The sequence below is a fragment of the Macaca mulatta genome, chromosome 11 (assembly GCF_049350105.2).
Source record: "Macaca mulatta isolate MMU2019108-1 chromosome 11, T2T-MMU8v2.0, whole genome shotgun sequence".
NCBI classification, from domain to species: domain Eukaryota; kingdom Metazoa; phylum Chordata; class Mammalia; order Primates; family Cercopithecidae; genus Macaca; species Macaca mulatta.
The window spans coordinates 18096976-18121743 of NC_133416.1; the positions used below are offsets into that span (position 1 = coordinate 18096976).

Consider the following 24768-nt stretch of genomic DNA (forward strand, 5'->3'; position numbering starts at 1 on the left):
ATATAATTTGGGTTATTTTCCTAAATTATAAAATAATGAAAGATACCATGGAATCCAGGGAATGGATACATAAGGCAAAAATCAGTTTCCAAGGATTGTGACTGATCAGATCAACTTTTACCACAGTATAATGCAAAGTAAAGCTATTCTGAGAAAATACCACTTCAAATATTAATACAGAGAAAAACTATGGGTTTATACAAAAAGAGATGACAACCTTTTTTTTTTCTTCTTTTTCTTGTTTTGAGACGGAGTCTTGCTCTGTCGCCAGGCTGGAGTGCAGTGGCACAATCTCGGCTCACTGCAACCTCTGCTTCCTGGGTTCAAGCGATTCTCCTGCCTCAGTCTGCTGAGTAGCTGCGATTACAGGTGTGTGCCATCATGCCTGGGTAATTTTTGTACTTTTGGTAGAGACAGGGTTTTGCCAGGCTGGGCCAGGCTGGTCTCAAACTCCTGACCTCAAGTGATCTGCCTGCCTTGGCCTCCCAAAGTTTTGGGATTACAGGCGTGAGCCATTGTGCCCATCCGAAATAACCTTTTGTAATCACTATTCTCTAGAACAGCAGAATGCAACACAGCACAGGCTCCGGATCCGGAGCACTGGGGCCCAATCCTGGCTTCATACAGCTGTATAAATCTGGGCAAGTTATGTCTCCTACACCTTAGTTTCCCATGAAAAAATGTGCCTCCTTAACAAGGTTGTTATGGGAATTAAACGAATTTGGATTTGCCAAGTGCTTAAACAATGCCTGGCACAGCGTGAGCACTAGCCACTGGCATATCTTCTCTAGAGTAGAATATCTGTCAATGTTGTTCTCTGTGAATGTGAAGCAAACTTAAGTAATGAATCATTGCTTGCCTTTTGGCAGCATGGTGCAGGAATCTAAAATATTTTTGTTAAAAGAAGTTTCTTTATATTTCTTCAAAGTTTTGATATCATTAGATGAGAGAGACAGATGGAAGGGAAAACAAGTGTGTGGGCTGTATCTGAGGAGGAGAGAGAGGGTCACGTTGCTCTGGATACAGCAAGCATGCAGGAAGGAGCAAGGCCTTGGCAGATGACCTGTGGACTTAAGCGGGCTTTCGGGAAGGATCTGCTTGGTGCTAGGCTTTCTATTGTTCTTTTTACCAAGTGTGTGAGATGCCAGTACTCAATATGTATTTGTGGAATGAGTGAATAAAAAGATGAGTAAGACATAAAGTTGCAATCCAGTTGAGTTTTATAAGGCTAGGGTATTAGGATCAGTGGAATCTATTATATAAATATTGTGGTATCTTAATTATCATTCTGAAATAAGTTACAGGATTTTTCCTTAGATATTTTAGATATGGGTATCTGGTGACACTGTTGTAGAGATATAAAAATGACTGGCACATATTTCCAAGGATGTTTTCTTTTCCATTTTACTCTATTCTTTTTTTTTAAAGACTATATTATAAATGTTTTGAGAATAGGAATCCTTTTAGAGTAGGATTTATGCCAGATAGCAGACAGCAAAGCAGACTGTGAAGCTTGCTTATTAAAATTTTACAAGGTCTTAGTGGTTTTGTTGAGCTCAGCCCAAAATTTTCAGGAGGTGTTAAAAAGCAGATTGTTTTTAATATATTTTAAAAGTAGGGCCCTCAATCTGAACAGCATACGCTTCTGTATATACACTGAAAGCCTCTGTACACATGTCTACATACACCACGTTTGTAGTTGCAATCAGAATTTTTAAGAAGAAAGTAGGATAGTGTTGAAAAGTTTAAAACGAAATAGCCAAATAGGCAATCCCTATAAGAACCACAAGTTTCTATTTACATAAAGTAGCAAAACAAACTCCTGAAACTTGTGAACTCTTAAAAAAATGTCTTGGTTGTGCCAAAGTTGACAAAAATAAAAGATGAGGTTCTGTTTAAGAAAGGAGGAATAGGTTTGACATTCTCTGAAAATACTTTCCCTGCCTATGATATATATTAATAGTTTTGGTTCAGTTTTAGACAGAAGCAACCTTTTAAACGGAAAAGTCAACTTATGGCTCAAGCCAAGAATCAGAACTAAAGAAAAAGACAGGACTGAACAGTAAACAGCAAAAAGTGAGAGATATTAAACTCTTTAGGAATCTCAGGTAGGAGAAAATTTCTATTATAGAATTTATACTATTGCATGTTTAAGTATTTTATTTTATCAAAGTTTGCTTATTTCCAGCAGCCACGCACACAAAAACAAATTTGGATAATTGCTTTCAACACTTAAAATACAAACTTTTGCCTTCTGCTCACATATGGGGATCAGGGATATCCTTTATGAATAGTGCTTCTCAGAGCTTACCATGAACCGCATATTAAAATTAGTTGATACAGCCCAAGGTATGTACTCTACCATTATTTTAAGTATAGGTTTCAAGCATATACTACCTCTATAGGAAAGAAAATGAAGAACTGGTATTCATGAACCAGACAGAAGCCTATATTGTATTAGGTAAACAGATACTAAACTCAGAAAAGTAGGAACTAAGAAAAGAAAAAGGTATAAAAACTAAGAAAATTCACTTCAGAAACCCATGGGAAATGGAGGAGACCATACCTTGAATAACTCAAACTCCTTCTTTGGCATCAACAGCTAATGACAAATGATGAACATAAAATAAGTAATACATAATATATACACACATCAGGCCAGCTAAAACATAACACAGGAAATAATTTCCATTGCCATCACTTTAAGTTACTGAGATAGAGAAACTACACACAAATTCTTTATTTTGAATGTTTGCTTGGTTCATGGATTCTAGTAAGGCCAAGTCCCTCTGGATAAGCACAGGACCAACCCCAGGCGTGAATGTCATGAGGAGCCATAAGTACTGAAATAAATTGTCATGGCAGCAGAAGTATGACCACAATTCCAGCTTTGGACAATCTGTATTTTTTTAAGCCTAGATCTGATATAAAAATTAATGATTTCACTGCATATTCTATGCAGCTTCTACTCAAATTCATGACATTATTATGAGGTCAGATGTGATCTTTTTCTCAAGACTTTGAAAATTAAAGAATTCTTTCTTGGGGAATGAGAAGCCACCCCAGGTTTATAGGCTGTACCTGAGAGAGTCCATCCATTCTTTGTTTACAGACCTGACACTAGAGAGCCTGTCACAGGTCTAAAATTCCCAAATTTAAAAGCAAGTTAATTCAGATGTTAGGGCGAATGAGCTGACCAGGGTCATTGAAATCCTGAAAATGTGGCATGGGCCCTAAGAATGGACCTTCATAGGCCTTCAATGATCAGGAAAAGAGAATCTGACCTATCTAATCTATATCATAAGTACATTTTAATCTTAAAATCAAGAGAGGAAAAATATTGTAATCCAGCTGAACAAGTACTCATGTACTGGTGTAAGGTGAGATGAGTGCAAGTTCAAGGCTGGTCAGTGGCAGATCATTTAAGAGACTGAAGGCAAGGGCTGAAGATGAACTGCTGGACACCAAGCCACGATCTCAGTGCCATCCTCTATTAAGAGGAAGCCACTAGTGGATAGGAGAGCTGTGGGTAAAAAGACAGAAATACCATTTCTTCAAATGTCAGAAATACTATAGATCGGGGGAAAAAGCTTTCAGAGAATCAGGCACCTACTGCTAAACATTTTGAACAATTTCTAGAAGTAAATCAGAAAACATATGTGTAATTTTCCCTGTGTCTCTCACCATTGCCACTCCCCAACCAATTACTCTAGAAAAAAATATATAACCAACTACATATCAAAATGATCAATACACAAAGGTGTTTAAATCCTCTTTAAGAGTGATAACTTTGTAAATGTGTACATACTACATTTTACTAAGAAATCATGCTCACCTGTATAGTATGAGTATAAGGTGGATCAGCACGCCCCAATCCAGATTCTGGAGGTCTCACAATATCCAAAATGTTATTTGGCACAAATCCAGAGTCTCCACTTGCATTTCGAACTTTCCACCATTGCTTCCGATCATCAAGTATCTGTCACGTGCAAGAAAATAAAGGTATAATTTCCATATAAAAGCCATTTTATGAAGGAAGTTCCCTAGACTTCAACAAAGAAAATTTTTCTACTTCTGATAATTAACTCAGCATCAACATAGTGTTGATTGAATGATTCTCAGGAATTACACTAAGACATTTATGAGTATACAGTAGGTAAGGTATCATTATGGTGAATCTACACAAGGTCCATTTTACTTCCAAAGAATGGTCTGCATTATTTGAAGTACTTAAGGACTAAAGTACTTAGAGGACTTAAGGACTAAAATGACTTTTGGAAAAAGCCATTGTCTCCATTTTGGCGATAGAAATAAAAAGTATATAAACATCACTTTTTTTCCTTACAAAATTTATTGTGATAATTCACCTTACATATTCAAGAAGATGAACTCTCAATTAGAACCTAACAAAGAGAAGTTGGTGTTATGGTGGACTATCCCTAACATCATTAGCTCAATGACTGCTGAGTATATCTGTGCAAGGATATAGGATAAAAAAAGAAAATGTCACTTATTGAACTATTATGTGCCTCTACATCTGAATTGATAACTAGACTTGGCTCCAAAATGAAGAAATATCAGAAGAAAGAGGGCAAGGAAGAGAGCAAAGGAAGTTAAAAGCCCACTCCCTCCCCTTCCCACAAAAAAACAAATAAAGGAGTATTCTAAAGCTATCCCCTTACAAGGAGTATCTGTATACCTCTTCTAAATAGATGTAGGTATTTCTCATATACTATGTCTTTAGTAATATAACACTTTTGAAGGAAAGTTTAGTTATATACCAAAAGAGTAATACAATAAAACTACATTATTAAGAGTATAAAAAAAGAAAAAATTATATTACCTCTAAAATATCATCCTTTAGAACTGAGAGCTCACTGTTGTTCCTTGCTACAAAGTCATACTTGGATTTGGCATATTTCTTGGGTTGTGATTTGAGTGGTTCATAATTTCTATAAAAAGAAAGAAAAAAGATTATTATTCTGTTTTAGCTCTTCCTAAAGGATAAAAACAGAAAACATTAAGACAAGCCAAATTCTACCAGAAAACCTTCTGAAAAGTTACAGCAGTTTCATTTTATTACATTTTACATTATGACAAATACAAGTTACTTTAAAGTTCTTGCTATTAAAACGAACAAACTGTGGCCATGGAAAAAAACAAATAATGCAAAATCACAAGGCTAGGTGGTACTTAGAAAAATCAAGAATCCAAGTCTATAAATTCTTTGTCAACTAAATACATATACTGGATATTTTGTTAATTATCATCTCTACCATAAAAGAACTAGATAAAGACAAATGTTAGTATTTTTCATAAAATTAAAGGAGACTGAAAATAATTTCCATAGTGGTAATTTTAGTTATATGTTGATTTCACTAATTCAGGCAATGTCTGCAATTCAGTAACCAAATATGTAAATTAAAAATTTATAACTAGGCATCGGTTTTTAGAAACACTTTGCACAGTTATCTAAACTGCAAAAAAAAGACAGATATGCACTAAGTATGAGACTAGTAACACTTTCAAATAAATAAATAAATAATTTAATTCACTATAAACTTTTAAAAAGTGTATGGGCCCTATTTTTTAAAAATAAAACTTCCTCAAAAAACCAAATACCTCTTCTAATCATTAAATGAGTACTAATAGATTTAATAACTTAACTAAAGATTACTTTTATTTGTAACACAATTACAATACACTTGATGCATTAAATATTTGTATTTTCTTCATCTATTTCAATAATAAAATTACTTTAACCCTTTATTAATTTTACTTCCTAGTCTTCTCCTCCATTTACATTCCCACATTTATTTACACATCTCCACAAGGGAAATAGCAGGTAGAGACTAAAGATGTTAGGTCATCCTACCCCGTCAAGTTGCCATTATTTTTGCTGTCTACCAAGTTCTCTGGAATGCTGAGTTATACCAGGGCCTGCAGGACAGTTGTAGACATAATAATGTATCCTGTCATCATAGGTTTTTGTTACTTCTTAGGTAGTAACTCCATTGGAGGAGGGAGATAGGGACAAAGAAGAAAGAAGACCAGTATAGAACACCTTATAGACAAGCATGTATGAACAGCTTATTGGCTATTTTTAGTACATTAAAAAGAAGATTGGTGGAAAAGGTGAAATTATGGTGAAGTAATTATTATATGTTATTAATAATAATAATTTTAAAACTGTGTTCCATAGATTTCCCATCCCTATCCCTACTGGAATAGCTCTGCTTTTATTTACTTTATATATTCACATTTAATCTACTAAGATTTCATTTGGGGGATAAAAGAGATTCAATTACCCCAAACATTAGGAAAACAGTAATCTCAGTGTTTTATCTTCCTCTCTTCCCCTATTTTCCTTTCTCCTATGATCTGCAAAATAATCATTATTAATAATGGAGAGTTAAGGGTCTATAACAAAGTTTTTTTTATCTTGCAGGTCTCAGAAGTGTTTACCTTAAGTGCTTTAGAATTTACAAATCTTTACGGCTTACAGCTTCTTGCCCTCTATAGGTTAAGCATGGATATGACACTGACCATAGTTATCAAACAGATAATCACAATTTGTAATTTTTCAGAGGTACCAAACTTTCTTGGCCAGGCGCGGTGGCTCATGCCCCTAATCCCAGCACTTTGGGAGGCTGAGGAGGGCGGATCACCTGAGGTCAGGAGTTTGAGACCAGCCTGTCCAATATGGTGAAACCCCATCTCTACTAAAAATACAAAATTAGCTGGGCATGGTGGCACATGCCTGTAACCCCAGCTACTGAGGAGGCTGAGGTGGGAGAATCGCTTGAAACCAGGAGGCAGACGTTGCAGTAGGCCGAGACTGTGCCATTGCACTCCAGCCTGGACGACAAGAGCAAAACTCTGTCTCAAAAAAAAAAAAAAGAGGTACCAAAGTTTCTTAAGAGCTATGGAATGTAACAAAAGGTATGGGCTCAGTTTCTGATTTGGAATAATAGATATGCCACTTGATAGAGAGCAGACATATAGACAGTTGTAATTTGAGAACTTCTCTAAAATACTAATGGCATCTGACAGCAGTAAGCTATAAAACTCAAAGGTGTGGGCTTTAAATTCAACGAATGGTCTACCTAATGGCATAGTAATTTCACAGAACAGTTAATATACTTTGTATGGCATTGTTAAGCTAAATATGTTCTGAGAAGCCCTCTGTACTTCCACACTTGAGTCCTGTGGACAAATCATAACCTAATTTAGTAGGTAGACACATTGAAAACCCAATTTAGGAGTATGCTTCTGTAACAATAGCTGAGTCTCAGCCAATCCCAGCAGCCATACTTCTAGCACTCATAGGCCGCTGACTGTTCAAATTGTGTGCAAATGCCAGACTGTAACCAGTCAGCTGTTTCTATACCTCACGTCCGTTTTCTGTACGTCACTTTCCTTTTTTTGTCTATACATTTGCTCTGACCATGAGGCATCCCTGGAGTCTCTCTGAATCTGCTGTGATTATGGGGGCTCCCCAATTCATGAGCCGTTTTTCCCCCCATTTGCTCAATTACACTGTTAAATTTAATTTGTCTGAAGTTTTTCTTCTAACAGTATCTACTGCATTCCTGCTATGTAATAGAGTTTAAGGTCAATAATAATTATTTGTAACAACAAATTCCAAACCTCTGTATATTTTATATCAGACCACAATTTTCAGAGAGTTTTTCAAAATGATGACAAATTTTCTTAGCAACATAGAACATCAATGATTCATGTATTTATCAACTATCCTAGCTCCTATTAAGTCCAGCTGAGGCAGAATCCATAAGAACAACTGAGATATAAAATCTACCCACCACTCAAGGTATTCAAAAAAATTCTTTCTATGGCGAACTTCTGACCACTCTAGTCTATTATTCCTTCATGGAATTTCCTTCACTATATTTTATTTAAATTTCTATTTATCAAAGGTTACTAAAAGAAACCTTATAAAATTCACGACAGCCTTCTCTGTGGTGAGGAAAAAAAATTGTTAAAAATAAATGTCCCTGACATCACCTATCCCATCCTACATTAAGTTTCATGAGACAAATATTATTGAGAATTTAGGAGTAAGAAAAGCATTTTTTTATCCCAATGAACTGATACTCATTCCTTTTCCTAATGTTAGCAAATGATTATGTTTCTCTTTTTGTTCTGACAGCCAGAAATCTGAAAGACAAATCTGAAATTCAACAATAGTGTCAACTTTTACACTTCATAAAATTTCTCATCTTCCCTCTTAACTTCTTAATTTTATATTTTATTTCATTATTTAATTTTCAATAATAATACTACTTTAACTACATATAATTTAAGTGAGCTAACAATCTATTTTGGAAGTAGAAGGGGTACAAAGATATAACTAAATCAATAAACCAAAGTTACATTTCCCTGATACTCGATAAAGATCATACAAATCAAGGTAAGCTTTTAAAAGACTCTGTGGTAAGGTGCCCAAAATAAATGGCAGAGTTTATTCCATCAGTAATACTATCCCTTATAGATATGCAGGTGAAGGACAGGGAAGTAGTGACTCTGAAATACTGGATACACTCTCACGCTTATTCATCCAATCCATCAATCAAATAAATCTACACTTATGGAGTGACCACAGTATGCTAGATGTGGTCTTAAAATGGAACCTGAAAAAAGTTTTCTAATGTCAATATGTACTCTACATATGCACTCAAGTGGTTTTCTAGCTACTTAGCTGTGGAAAATCATCCAAATTACTGAAGTGATAAAACTGAAAGAAATCTATTAATCTGAAATGATTTCTATAATATTGACATCTAAGACAGAAAGAAAGAAAAAAGAAAATATTAAGATGAGTACTAAGTTAGTTAAGAAGGATTTCAATGAAATAATGTTCAAGCTTCAAAACCGATTTCCAACTGTATCTACTAAAAATTAATTATATAATTAAAACATTCTCATATGTTGGCATTTAAAATATATATTATTCATTGCTGACTTTTCTTTGTACTCAATTTAATGTCACTGGTGCCCTTGGAGTTGTACCTGTGTAATTTCTACAGCAATTACTTTAAGCATTACCTGTCACCTTCCCTGACAAAGAACAAAAATTTTGAATCTCACTTTCTTCAGATTATATTAAGAAAAGAGTGTACAGAAAAGAAATAAAGGGCATATAACTCTTGTGGTAAGAGAGGCTTTGAAGCACGAAAGTACTAGGCTGAGTTCTCTACCCCCAGTTCATTGAATGACCCTCCTCCTATACCCGTGTTATCAACATTTTACCTCCTTTTCTCTTTTCTACATGGCTTGGCTCTATGTAGATCTCACTTACTAAAAACAAGATTGGAAATAAAAAAAAAGAGAACTTATTCCAGTTCCTTTATTTCTTCTCATCCCAATTCTCCATCTCTGCCTATATTAAATTTTTTAAGAGTGAAAATATAGAAGAATAAATGAAGTATAAAACTGGAAAGTCAAGATAAAAAGATGAAATAGCACGAATGACAAATAAGGCATTGACCCTGTTTAAATATTTAGTTTATACTCAGTTTAAATATATCTATCTAAAGGAAGGCTTATTTGTTTTCATTGGGTGAAGATAAAGATGGAAACTGTTTCCTTTAAAAGCTACAGAGCTGGAAGGATCCTCAGAGACCATCTGGTACAAACTAATGGAGGGTTTCAAGACAATTCTTTCTTCTTAATGTACACATTTTGTCAGAAGTAGCTTTTAATAAATGGAAAGTCATCCAAAGGCATTTGCACTAAATGAGAATTACAGACTGAAGGTCCAGACATCTTTTGTTGATCAACACCAGTTCTCTAAAGGAACAACTGAAACTTTATCAACTAATTAACAGACAGAAAGTTCAAAGAAGCAGCAGACAATACAGACAGTGTCACCTCTGTTAGCACTAGATCAGACAGTTATCCACAGCTCTCAAAAGGGTGCTCATTAAATGTTACCTATCTATATGGCGATTAGAAGTTGGCTTAAAAGCAACAGCAGCTTCCCCTTGCTCCAGGTGGGATCCTCTTGCGTAAATGTTGCTACCGAACGCATGGCCATCCGCTGGATGATACTCTGATACACTGGAATGCTGAAAGACAAAGTGGGGCAGATTAAAGAATCACCAAATACTATTTGAATCAGCACTCAGGTCAGTCAACAAGATCTCTCAACTATATTGTGATAAGTTTTCATTTTCAAGTGACGGATCATTATGTTAATACATTATGAAATGGGAGTGATAACATTTTTGTCAAAGACTTACTTATAATAAGAAAAGTCACTAGTGCAAAGGGTAATCTTGCTCTTTCTGTTCAAGAAACTGTCACCACTCTAGCAAAGTAAATATTGTCACATGAAAATCAACTGAACTCTATGCATTAAAATTATACTGACTTCTCTTTTTTTTTCAATTTTAAAATGATACACAGAATATTACAGTATTTTCAATTTTTTAAAAAAATAGCAGCACTATTATCATCTTTGCTGTTAAGGGAAACACAGAAAGGCACAACTAAATGGATCTTGATAGCCACGAGTCCAGGATAAGAGCATGCTGGAGTCATTTCTTTTTTGCAGTTAAGATAATTCAGACAGGAAACTACTGGGAGCGACCAAGAGTGACAGTTGAGATTCACAGGTCCCACTGAGGACCACGGTTTCCATGGTTTTAAAGCTATAGACCAGCAATCCCCAACCTTTTTGGTAGCAGGACTGGTTTCACGGAAGGCAATTTTTCCATGGACCCCAGGGCCGGAGATGACGGGGATGGTTTTGGGATGAAACTATTCCTCCTCAGATCATCAGGCATTAGATTTTCATAAGTGTGTAACCTAGATCCCTTGTATGTGCAGTTCACAAGAGGGTTCTTGCTCCTAATGGAATCTAAAGGTGCAGCTCATCTGACAGGAAGTGGAGCTCAGGCAGTAATGCTCCCAGGCCTGCCGCTCACCTCCTGCAGTGAGGCCCAGTTTCTAACAGGCCACACACCAGTACTGGTCCACGACCCAGGGACTGGCGACCCCTGCTACAGAGAATACATGCTCAGACTGGGAGAAAACAAACAAAAACTCCCCAAAGCCTTTACATTGTTTCTTTATATGAAAATGAGGTCTGGAAGAAGCATGATAGACACTGAAGCACTGGAATTCCTTGGCTATTTTCATTATGGATTTTGTGTATTTGTTGATAGATTCATTGGGGCAAAATAGTTGAAACTGGGAATGTTTCAGAAAAGTCTTGAACATATGGTTACCACAGTTAATTCTAATGGCAAAGTAAGCAGGAGGAAGGCTGAGTTTATCCACGGACATGGCAGGTGACGTTTATATATACAAAATCAGGATACCGTGCTTAATATAAATACAAATAAACAAGTTCAGCCTTTTAAATTAAAAAAATCTGAGCTTAATTAATTCAGTTTATCATTTCCCTGGGAAAGAGTAGAGGCGCTACATTAGATTAGGTAATCTTTAATTAAAGGCTGTTCTAAAGAGGTGAGTGCTCTGTTAGAAGCACCCACACCTTTTGCCCAGCTCTGAACATTAACAGTGAAGTCAGCAGTATGAAATCACTGGGTCCTGAGAGTGACTGGGAATACTGAAAGGGAGAAGAGAAATGATGACTAATGACTAACTGTGATGACTACCAAAGCTCACTTAGGGTTCAGAGGAAGTAAAGAAGCTGAGTACTGCCACCCATATTTGTCACTGTATGTCACCTATGTCTTTCAATCCTAAACAAAAATCATAAGATCCTGAATTACCCAAGTCTTGTGGTAAATGCATTTATTATAGTAGCAATAAAGTATAATAAAATCTCTCTTCTAGGGATGATTACACTTTTATGCATTTTAAGTTACCATTACTCGGCCTCTTTCCAACAAAATCTCAAGGCATAAAATTCCCTGGAACAGCTAGCATGTGTTTTTCATTTTTTAAAACCTCTGAATAACTACTTCAGCCATAAAATGAAATACAGTTTATAACAGGAAAATGATAACTCATTACAAGTAAGGATTCTCAATAATTCCTCTTTTAAAATCACTTATTCAGTGAAAGTAGACAAACTTATATCCTGGGAGCCCATTACTCTCTTCTTAAATACACAAATTGAGAACGAAATCACAAAAGTGAATTTCTGAGGCATACATTATAAAGTGAGTATATTTTCTTATTTAAGATATGAAGGCTATAAGCTGGAAATTTTTAGGATGTAAAAACAGTCAGCTGTAACTATAGCAACAGCAAGTGTATCATAATTTCATGTTTGATTATATTTTCTTTCCTCTAGAAAAACTGCCCTTTAAATGGAAAGAAAGTTCACAGTGATGAGGCCTGAACTCTGAAATACAGGCAGGGATATACACTTGCCAACCAAGCAGTGAGGTCATCTTAATTATTCATTTAAAGGGAAGGACAGGCATGGAATCCACCTCTTCCCTTATAATACAGCCAGAGAAAAAAAAACAATTACATTAGAAAAAAATAATTTCAAAGTAATATGTTGCTTTATTTTTAAAGTTTCAGGAATTGAACCAAACTTCTATAATACTATTGTTATTGTCCAAATAATAGTTCACAAAGGGAACAATTTTTAAAATTTAATTTAGATAAACATTTCACCTTAAAAGTAGTTACAGGATATAATACACCATGGTTTGACAATTCATTCCTTCACACCACATTTGCCACATTATAAATACCTATGATAGCCTGAGAAAGTTAATCTAAGGAATTAATAAAAATAATAGGACTTTGGGAAGATCTCGTCATCATTTACAGTTTCTTCTTCAAACTAGATCTCATTCACCTAATTCTTCAGGTTCTGCCCATCCTATTTGTGTTTGGTCCAGCTTTAATCAATGTTCAATGTTCTTTTCCAACAAGAAGAGTCACAGAAACATCATTTGTAAGGAATGTGACAAGACAGCATACTCAATTTCATTCTCTCAACTTGATTCCCAAATAGGTTATACTCTAAAGATGACTAAATACTTAAAAGATAAAATGAATGTTAAGATCTCCTCAAGGTGTATAGTTTTATAAATGATCATTTGAACCTAAGAACTAGAGTACAGAAGAACTTTGGTCCTCTAGCAAGGGGGATAGGACTCCAGAGGCTTAGAACTAGGCAAAAGGGAAGAAAGAAAACAAACAGAAGACAAGAGAGGCAAAGCAACGTGAAGAGAAGAAGGATAAAATAATTAGGGACATTCAGGAAACAGCTGCTTGGGACAGGTTAGAGGATCTAGGTTCAGGGAACTGTCTAGAGGGCCTGATAAGGGGAGAGGAAAACAGAAAGAAATAAGCCAAAGGGCAGTAGTGCAATTCCCTGACAAGGAGAGAAAGTCATCCTAAAAAAGCCTACTTAGGATCGCCAGAGCCAGGAGAACAGTGGCAACAAGGGGAGGGGGAGGGTTGACAGGCTATAGGAGAGCAATTTGGGTTGGGGTTGGGCTTCACAGAGGAACACAGCAACTGTCACAAAAAATGACAGAGGCAAGAGAGAGAGGTAAGTCAGGAGAGGGTAACATTCAGACTTTGATTCTAGAACACTTTTCAGATCAATCAAATGAGAACTTGCAATCAGAATTATAAGAGAATACAGAGATAATTACACTGTCTACAAAGGGTAATGTTAAAAAAAAAAACTTTACCTCGGTGGATAATCTTTTTATTTCCTGTTTGCGCTGATGTTCTGCTACATTTGCCACAGATTCTGCCAGTTGATAAAGATCTTGTTCCATTGTTGCTCCCATAAAGTTCAGCATTGGGGGCTCCCAGCCATTGCGGAACCGTGGAACATATGGTGGAATAAACTGTTCTTTTGGCCACTCTGCTCTGTAGGAGGGAATGAAGGCGTATAAACAATAAAATCTAGGAATGTATCCATACTCACAGTTATCTTCGGTAAGGCTAGACATACACACGCACACACACATAAACAACAAAAACAGCACATAGACCTAATCTGTCTTCCATCTACCCAAAAAGAAAAAGCAAACATGTTTATGCCAGTATTTCACACCAATAAAATGAAAGAAAGATTGAAATCTGTTGCATGATCTGTTTTCACAACATTGCCCCAATTCTCTGTTAAACTCAAGTTTTTAACATGGGTATAGGTTTTTAAAAATTTGTGTAAGAAGGGAGAGTGGAGCTAGGAGTATAAGTATTTAGAGAACAAACTTCTCTAACATTTAAAGTAGTTTCAGATTCCCAACTTTCCCTTCACTCCTCTGCCATCGTTATTGAAACCTCCTGGTATTAGACGTATCTTTCAAAAGAGAAACAGTCCAGCAAGTTCTTAAGGTTTATGATTTTTAAATTTATGAAGTCCCCTAAAATGAAACAGATGGCCAGTTTTATAAATTAAATGTATCAGCTCTGTTTTAATCAGTACAAGTCAGCTAATCTGTAATCACAATCATATCAGTTCATCATTTAATGACACTGAGTGAAACTTATTTCTATAAGATCCTAATCACTCATGAACCACAAAAATAACTAGGACAAAAATGAGGGCTTCGTTTTTGCTAGAATATGTTGCTTTATCTTTCATATTTAATTCTTCATGTAATATTTCTACTATGATGAAATCAGCCATCTTATTCAGATTGTTATAGATTTTCATGGTTCTTTTTATTTTTATGAGTTTTTAAATCAGTCAGTACATTCATTTCCGAAGACTCTTAACAATCAGGATCTAAAATGACCCTTTCTGCATGTTAACAGCTAATATAGTTCGTTTTGATGTAGTTTTTTGAATGTTAATTTTCTTATTTTAAGATAGAACCCTAAACAAAGAAATTAAGGAGCCTGAGCTATATTTGTAATGTGAGGCTTGATCAATTTAATAAGCTTCATGAAATTAAAGGATACCACCTAAGCTTATCATAAAATCATAACCTATATAAATCTAATAGATTTAAGTGATCTATTTACAATGGAATATTATTCAGCCATAAAAACGAAAGAAATCCTGTCATTTGCAGCAACATGGATGGAACTGGAGGTCATTCCGTTAAGTGAAATAAGTTCACTCATATGCAGAAGCTAAAAAAAGTGGATTGCATGAAGGTAGAGAGTAGACCGGTGATTACTAGTGGCTAACAGGGATGGGGCAGGGTTGCAGGGAGATGAAAAGAAGTTGATTAATGGATACAAACGTACATTGAATAGAAGAACTAAGACCCAGTGTTAGATCAGTAGGGTGACTATAGTTGGCACTAACCTATTGTACATTTCAAAATAGCTAGAAGAGAAAAATTCAAATGTTCCTAGCATAAATATTTAAGATATTTAAGGTGATGGATATCCTAATTACCCTGATTTCATCTTTATACATTATATGAATGTATCAAAATATCATATGTACCCTGAAAATATGTACAACTATTAATAATGTATCAATTAAAAATTACAAAAATAAAAAGATTTAACCAGTTTTATACAGTATAAGAACAGTATTATATGGCATACACTGTGCTATACTAATACATAAATAGTATAAATAAATGTAAATATTTTCAATTTAAAGGCAACAACTGCAATGCTTTCAAAGAATTCTCTGCTTAACTATATTCCAACACAAGCAACTGTCGAAGTCCAAAAAATAAGTGGAAACGTTTGTATATGTTTCAATAGGAGAAAAATGGAGAAAAAACATTATGAATTGGCCCATGACTCTTAGGCTAACCCATTCAAAAACATTAGGAAGACAAATGTCTAAGTGGCCATGCTAAGTGATTTGTTCTAAGTGGTGAAATAAATAAAAAGATTTAGATAAATGAGCAAAGCAAAAATTATTTATTTACAATCATGAAATTAGAAATATTTTCTTACCTTGCCTTGATCAGCAAGCATTAGTACTACAGTTGTTAATAATCTGTCTTCCATAATCACTTTATTGACAAATGTACAATTCTTAAAATTACCCACTCTTCCTTTTCAGTTCCATTGTGACTCTCTAGTCCTGATGAATACTTATTTATAAGGAGCCTCTACTAAAACATTAGCATCTCAAAAGGCCTCTGCCTCCAGTTACTTCTGTCCTTGTCCTTGCTAGCCTCAACTACCAGACTGACCTTTCTAAAACATAGATGTCATTATTTCACACCTCTATTCACAAAGTTATTGGTTCTCCACAGCCTACAGAACCATGCTCCAACTCTTTAGCATGGCACTGAAAGCCTGCATAATCCAGCCCTCAACTCTATATGCTCATTTTAATACCCTCCTCCTCCTGCCCTTCCACAATCATCTGCTACCCAAAGTCCATATTCTAGAGAAACACATCTTTATCCTCTCTTCTCTTAACTACCTCATGCTTTCACTTCTGCTTTTCTCTCTACCTGGACAGGCCCCTGCCCTGCTATGGAACTGTGGAAATCCTACTCATCCTGCTAAAAGGCAGTTTAGCAAACTAATGACGAATACTGACTCCAGAGCTACATGGCATGAGTTCACATCCCTGCTCTGTCACTTACAAGTTGTGTGACCTTGGGCAAATTACTTATCCTCTCTGGGCCTTACTTTCCTCATCTGCAAAATCGGGATAATAAGAGTAATTATGTAAAGTGCATGGACTAGCAAGCACTGTGCACGCATGTGTGTGTGTGTGTGTATGTGTGTGAACTCTATGTGTACCTGTTGATTTTAATGCCAGCTCTTCTTTGAAAGCTAACTGCCCTCCTGTCTAAATCCTCTTCCTGACTGCTCCCCCTTGCCAACCAACAGCATTTTGTTTATGATTCACTCCTAAGGTATATCATGCCTTATATTACATACACTTCTATCTCTTCCACTAGATTTGTAGCTTTTAAGGGTTTAGGCTTTTTCATCCTATGACACTTAGCCCTCGTATGTACAAGGTTAAATAAATGTCTCATTAGATCCATGTAATAAACAAAGAACGGTACTTAAGGCATTATAGGTGGCAAATGCTGAACTCATATATGCTTACCTGGCTTTCATCCAAGTTGCTCCCAAAGATATCCACAGCTGCCGTTCATCACCATTGACAGTATAATTTAAGAAATCAATTGTGTCCTTAGTCAATAGGGGACTAAGTACTGAACTGGCTAGTTCAGGACCTCCTGTTGCCTGCACCACCTAAAAGAATAAACCATTTTTAGCAAGAAGATGACTATTCTTTGTGTATTTTCAAAATGTGTAGACAAAATGGCAGACATGCCAAAATAAGCACTATTTTTTAATAGTCATATTAAATTTTGATGCTGTGCAATATGCTACCGAATGAAAAACAGCTTGTCAAATCAACTTGCCCAGCCCAGCAGTGCTTTAAAATCTAAAATGAAAGTTAACAATTTAACAACTTTCACAGCATCTGCCTATGGGCTGCATATGACTATAGTTTCTCTGGAAGATACTGAAGGCTATGTAGAGAACTCTAGATCAGGTGATTTTACTATCCCTGTTTTGTTGTTGTTGTTGTTTTAAATATGTGTTTCTCTACTGGCAAATCTATTATGCTAAACTTGAAAAATACAGTTCCCAAGATGAATACTATCAAGAAAAACAATACTATCAAGAGTTAACAGTCTATGGCTGTGCCTATACAGACACATAAAAAATAAAAGGATCCAGGGAGGAAGGCGAAACAGGAATGAGAACTGGTACTCTGAATCTATGGTACTTTTCTCCAGAATTATTTTTGGAAAATTTCCCTGATTTAATATGGATAATTTAATGACAGCAGAAACAAACAAACAGGTGCAATTCTCTGATAAGCAAAATGAGGATAAGTAGATGTCCAAAAACGGCTCTAAATTTACTTCTTATGAGCTATTTTCTGGCTTAGAAAAATGGTAGTTATCTCCTAGAGCAGAAACCAGAGACCTTTTATAAAATCTTCCCTTCTCAGAGATGTGGCATAAGAAGAAAGGAGATTTTTTGAATGGCTCCAATCATCCAGGTGTTCTCAGCATGCTATGCTGTTCTAGGCCTCTGTGTATTTGCACATGCTGTTCCCAGTTCCCCAGAAGGCCCTTCCCCATTATTCAGAACTCTACTCAGGTCCCAAGTCTTAGGAAAGCCTGTGTTAACCCCACAGTGTAACTCTGATGTACTACTCCCCACCCTGCATCCTCTAAACAATTTAGGCGTATTAGTAACACATTATACTATTACACTGTAATTTATGCATATGAGTAACACACTACACTGTTACACTGTAATTTATGCATATTAGTAACATATTACACTATTACACCGTAATTTATGGCTTTTCAGTTTCCCCTCCTTGAGGAGTTGGACTAAGACTTATCTGACTTTCAACTGCAGATGATACAGTGGTACTGGAATGAATGAAAAAAGATGGCAGATAAAGGAGGAAAGCTAACCCTTATTTGAGAACAAAACCTACCCTGCCTACCTAGCATAGTAATTTTTAACTTCCAACCTTGAACACGTTTCCAATAAATATGTGGCAATAAGAGGGAAAAGTAAAACTAAAGAAAATGAGTAGACAAATATAAAAATCTCTGATTTGACAAAGAGGAAATAAAATGAAAGAAACTGTAAATGAAAGGTTAAGAGCCATCGTTCCCTCTCAAGAACGTGCGCAGGCACATGTGCTGTGGCTATGCTTGTGTGTATACGTCCATGCTGAGGCAAGAGGAGAGCAACTTGCAGGTGTAAAGCCACTACATCATGCCTGGCCAGTAGCAGGCCCTGAATAGATGTTCCTCCCCATCTCCCTTGTCCAAGTAAAATGTCTGGGGCCCTGTAGGGAGAACATTAAATGGACCAGCAAAATATTATGATTGTAGGGACCATTAATAAGGAGTAATTTTTGAGAAAAGCAGAGATACTAAACATTGGCAAGTAAACCAATGTTTTCAGGCACATAACCTGATCACAAAGACCAATTTGTATATGTCAGGGAAACCAGTCTTATTATGTTATAGCTCTACTCTGTGTAATGACTAGACATCTACATATGATCTCTCAAAGTGTGTGAAATAAATAAGAAGAGGCAGCAGAAACTGCTTTATAAATAATACTTACAAATACTCAAACTAAGATAGCATCAAAAATGTTAAAAAATAAGGAATACAAACTTTGTTAAGGAACTAGTATCAGTTTTTTTGCATATGTATCCCCTTGGTCTCCGTCTAATTTTTTAAAAGCAATTATATAGCAAGAATTTTTCAGAAATAATTAGGCAAGTAGAAATCTGATGCTCCATATATAGCAACAACATATGGAAGCATTCATAAATTATTGATGTACTCTTGGACTTTGATCTTCTAATGCCTTATTGCTTAGCTTCTGACATTCATGTTGATAATGTTACTTACTTTCCTATGTTTGTAAAGCAATACTCATTTCATATTCTACTTCAGGTCTTGTCTACTTATCCCTGGGGAAAGAAGGATGAGAGTTATCCTCCCTTACTGCCTCCTGTCAATCTTACTTGCTGGTTCTTCCCATTCTCCTAACATCAAATGCCCAGGGCTCAACCAGTCCTTGGCCTGATTTCTCCATTGAACTCCAAATATATATACTCAACTATCAATTCAAATTTCCCCATCTGGATGCAACTCAATTTTGATATGTCTAAAACTGAATTCTTCACCAACCTCCAAAAACCTGCTCTACCCAGTCTTCCCCATCTTGGTTAATCATCACTCCATCCTGTCAGTCTTAGGCCAAAAAGCTGGGAACAATCCTTGGCTCTTGCACAGTATATCCAATCTAGCAGCAAATTTATAACCAGATCAGACTTCTCACCACCTTCAACGATACCATGTCCAAGCACCATAATCTCCCATCTGGATTATTTTAGTAATGACCCTAGCTTCTTCTTCCCCAAAATTTCTAAACATTATAGCCAGGGCAATCCTTTTCTGCTGAAAACTCAATTGTCAAAGGTCTCCCAATTCCTGATAAAGACAAACAAGATGTATTTTCCTGTTATCCCGCTGATACCATCTCTTTCTAATCTTTTCTTCCCTCATTTCATTGAAGTCACAGTATCTACGTATTCCAAGAACATCCTTTGCATGTTACCACCTCAGAACATTTACACATTAACTATTCTCTGTCTGGAATTCTCTTCTTTCAGGGATCCACATGATCCATTCTTTACTTCCTTTACTCCAACGACATCTTCTCATTAAGGCTTCCTTTAACCAACCCTACTCAAAAAGTGCAACACTCCGTTTCTCACACACATACACACATGCACGCATCTCCCTGGAGAACTCCCAGTTCTCTTTCGCTCCTCTATTTTTCTGCATAGCATGTGATTTTTAGACTACTGTATTACTCAGACATTTATTTAGGTTATTGGTTACCTCTGTATGCTACAATATAAGTTCTAACAGTGTAAGAATTTTTGTCTGTTTTGTTCCTGATGAGTTACTTTAAAGCCAAGCACAGAGGAGGCTCTCAATTTGTATTTGTAGAATAAGTACATAAATGAATAAACAAGTCAGAGACAGTTCAGGAGATGAAGGAACACCTCAATAAAAAGAACATGGGTCTCTGAATGACTTCATGGAGCAAACCATCCATGAAGAACTAGACTTCTTATGATTATTTTGTGAGAATGAGAAAAACATCTACATTTTTCAAGGCACTGTATATTATATACTAGTATACATTGAAACACTGGTATACAATAAATCTTTATTTATTTTCATATTCCTAGCACTGTCAGAGACACCAGTTTCCTCAACTATAAAATAAGGTGCTTAAACTAGATGATTTATAAGGTTCTTTTAAATTCTCGAATTTTACATTCTTGATGTTTACACAAATGGCAAAGAAATAGTACCCACACAAGGTAATGAAGAAAAGTAGTTTAGATAATCCAGACAGACACTCGGGGTTAAAAAATATACTAAGAATGATTCTTTCTTAAACTAATAAAATCTCACCATATTTAATGGAGTAAACAAAAAGTGAACCAAATCTGCAGCACTAGGATTCTGAATATGAGACTTTAGTTTTGCCTGCAACATGAAGAAAACAGAAAATAGATTAATATCAAGCAAAGTCAGACACTCAGAAAGGTCCAACATAGACTCAGAGGGGGTGGTCTTTACCACCAGTTTCATTTTACATACATTCCTTAGCATGGATAGAGTGAGAATAGAAGTCATTGTTTTTCAATCAAGTCTCATAGATATATATGTTTTAAAATTTGCTGTTTTAATTGAAGGCAAATCAAAACATACATACCCCCCAAAAAATCTATAAAAACAATTTTATTTCTTAATTTGATCAGAAACATCCTGACTAGACTTTCATCTTTTTCATTTATTTCTTCTAATTCTATATACATAAATTTCACTTACCAGAAGGTTAAATCCATGTTTAAACTTTTGGAAACAGTCAAGAAATTCATCAGGAGGTGGAGGTTTTGCCCGCAGCGTTAAAACACCCTCTAATGAAATAAGCAAGAGGAGGAGATCAGAGCAAAATCCAAGAAAACTTATTAAATGGAAAAACAAAAACCACATTTATGTCTGTAAAATTTGAGGATCTCATCAGACATGCTACCTAACTACTGGGCTACATCTCATAGTCTGACTGTAAGAAACTGAAAAGATACAAAGTTCAAAATGGATTGCTCTGTCTTTAGGCACTACAAATTACTCATTTAATTCCAGAAATATACATTGTAGCCTTTCTCTATGGCAGGCATTGGGCTTATCATTGTGAAGGGTATAAAAGTGAGTAAGTGACAAGCCCTGCCTTAAAAGCTAATAATATACATGAATCAGATAAATAACAAGACAAGTACCAATCGTTATGAGAAGAGACTTACCTGGTTGGGAGATAAGGAAATGGATACTTAAAAGGTATTAGATGGAGAAAGTAGCCTCTAAGATGGGATCTGAAAAAGTTTGGTCCAGGGCGATGTGGTGGGAAAACCATCATGGTTGTATAAAACAGCATCAGCAAAAACAAGGAAAGGGGGAATTGCATGTATATGAAACAACAAACAAAAGCAGAGAAACATGAGATTGGAAGGGTAGATCAAGGTTAGATTGTGGATAACCTTGATTTCCAGGGTGAACAGTTGTACTTAAATCAATAGAACATGGAACTAGCGTGCTTTACAGCAGAAGCATGAAGTGGCTGAACGCTTTTGAAGATTGTTCTCACAGCATGAAAAAGCAGAGGCTTAAAACTGCTTAGAAAGCAGGGTAAAAAAAAATGATAGTAGCTTGAACTGGATATGAAAATTAAAAGGGAAATAACTGGATACAGGAGATGTTGAGAAAATAAAATTGATGTTGGCTACAAGCTAGAGAATGAAATCATAGAAGAATCTGTGGTTTTCAATCTGGGTGATCAAGAGCATAGTATATCTTTCACAGAGAATTTCAAAAAGAATAAGTGGTTTATGATACCGGGAAGCAATAGTACTTAATTTCAGAATATGTGGAGAGGAGGCACATTCATGTATTCACATGTAGAAGATAAAGCCAAAGGTGATATGCTTATCATATAACTATGTGGTAGAGAAAGATTTGGAAATTATCTGTAATGTAAGGGATATTTATTTACTATTTTATGTCTTTCCATCTCTACCATTTTGTCAGCGGAAGTATAAACATTACTTCCGTAAGTTTAATTTTATATAGCTGAGGCCATTTTAAATAGCTGAACTGCAGCATACTTCAAAATTGTCTATATGTGACTTCGTATGTGACCTGAATGTACTGTTTAAAGTTTTGTGATAAAAAATTCAAATCCGTTGAAACTTCTAAATATTTTAATAAGTCAACTCTTTTATTTAACAAATAATATGGTTCTACTTTATAATAGAATAAATTCAAATATAAGAAGAATAGAGCTATGTCTTTCTTTAACAGACACTTAATTTTACAATAACTAATCAAAACTACAGACAGATGATCACTGCCTGAATCTCAGAGTCTCTGCGATTTAGGTAAAACATTCCAGGATCTTTCTTCACTATATAGCTGACTTATAACCAAAATGGACTCTTCCTGAGTTCATCTTACTCTTTGCCTAAATCTCAGGTGCTACCCCAAGACTAGAAGAAGAACCCTAGTCCACAATCAATGAAGTTTTGCTAAGCAGTTCATGAGGGTCAAAACTCTGCCTAGTACCAGAGTTCTTTTTTTTTTTTTTTTTTGGACACAGAATTTCGCTCTTGTTGCCCAGGCTGGAGTGCAATGGTGCCATCTCGACTTGCTGCAACCTCCACTAGGTTCAAGCGATTCTCCTGTCTCAGCCTCCCGAGTAGCTGCGATTACAGGCACATGCCACCATGACCAGCTAATTTTTGTATTTTTAGTAGAGATGGGGTTTCATCACATTGGACAGGCTGGTCTCAAACTCCTGACCTCAGGTGATCTGCCCACCTCAGCCTCCCAAAGTGCTGGGATTACAGGGGTGAGCCACTCCAGCCAGTACTGGAGTTCTAACCAGTCATAAGAAGATTAAGAAAATCCAACTTACCTCCTGGTCCTTTCTTTTTACCTTTCTTATTTTTCTTCCTTTTAGAAAGTTCAGAAAATGCTTCTGCTGCTTTTTGGAGTTTCGTGATAAAAAATTCAATGTCATCCAAAATGTGGTTTAAGATTTGCTGAAATTAGAAATTATAGAATAAAATATAAAACAAAACGTTTACCTTAGCTGTACACTGTTAGTAAATAATAGAAAGGTTTTTTTTAGAAAAAGTAGCAGCCCACATGCCAATTTCAAGTTTATTACTAATTACAAGAATCAAACTAAATATACCTGTAGCCAACATCTGACATTTACATATTTCTTTAGCTTACTTTTGCTCTATTTTCAATGTCATCAAGGAAGCATTCACAATAACTACTCGGATTATTATTTTCAATTGCTCTATTTTTCCCAGGGTTCTCCCACACAGTTAGGAGGAAAATTCTAAACTACGTTTTGTTAGAAGAGCACTGCCATTTTTCCTTTACTGATAAATGTTCCAATAAAGCACTGACAATATTATTTCATGGAATTAAAGGTACATGGATTGTTGTGATAACCTAATAGCTAATCTATGATACTAAGCATTAATAAGAATTTCCACGTGACAAAATAGAATTAATAATGCACCATGCTATCAGAGACCACTGGAATGAATCTGATTATCTTACATACTATAGTCTTAGTTGCCTTTCTCCAATATGTGTGAAACTTGACATTCTTCTAATTTAAGACTAGAAATTGGGGTTAAATAAACTTTTCAGTATCACACGTAATAGTGTGATATAAAAATGGAATTCCAAATTTCAAATTCCTTTTAGTATTTGTTTCTCAATAAGCTAGTAACATGCGTACAGTATAAAAAGTAACTATATTAACAGCATATTCTGTATCTCATTTATAGAATGAGAATGCTATAATAAAGCATTTACAGCATTCTCATTCTGTAAATCACTAGAAGGAAATGAAAACAAATGTAGCATTATCTTTTACAAAAGCATTACGATTTACAAATCTATCCTTTAAAAATGCCACTTAACTTTTTTATTTATTCTAAAATACACTGTTAGTAAATGCCAATAAGACATATTAAAAAGATATTTCAATTATGAATTACAAACTATAATAAAATAAAAACTGCACCATTCCTGACAGCTAATAATTCAGCCTAAGTTCCAATGTAAACTAGTTAATATGCTGATTCTTCTATCACAGCCCAAGTCTACTAACTAAATACTGGCATAAAGGCAAAAAATGGTTAAGGAAAAAACTAATTCAAAGGGCATAACCATCACTGGAAACAGAAAACAT

At 35.5% G+C, this 24768-nt stretch overlaps 1 protein-coding gene across 13 annotated transcripts in view; it reads right to left on the reverse strand.

Moving 5' to 3' along the window:
- Window positions 1-24768, reverse strand: part of EPS8 (EGFR pathway substrate 8, signaling adaptor) — a 169091-nt gene that overhangs the window by 16970 nt on the left and 127353 nt on the right. For all 13 annotated transcript variants that reach the window (XM_077952565.1, XM_015151115.3, XM_077952569.1 and 10 more), the window contains 8 exon segments: window positions 23467-23593; window positions 21327-21415; window positions 20907-20981; window positions 16964-17112; window positions 13656-13839; window positions 9955-10088; window positions 4844-4952; window positions 3836-3979 (listed from right to left, as the gene is read on the reverse strand). In XM_077952565.1, the coding sequence (XP_077808691.1) occupies window positions 3836-3979; window positions 4844-4952; window positions 9955-10088; window positions 13656-13839; window positions 16964-17112; window positions 20907-20981; window positions 21327-21415; window positions 23467-23593 (1011 nt within the window).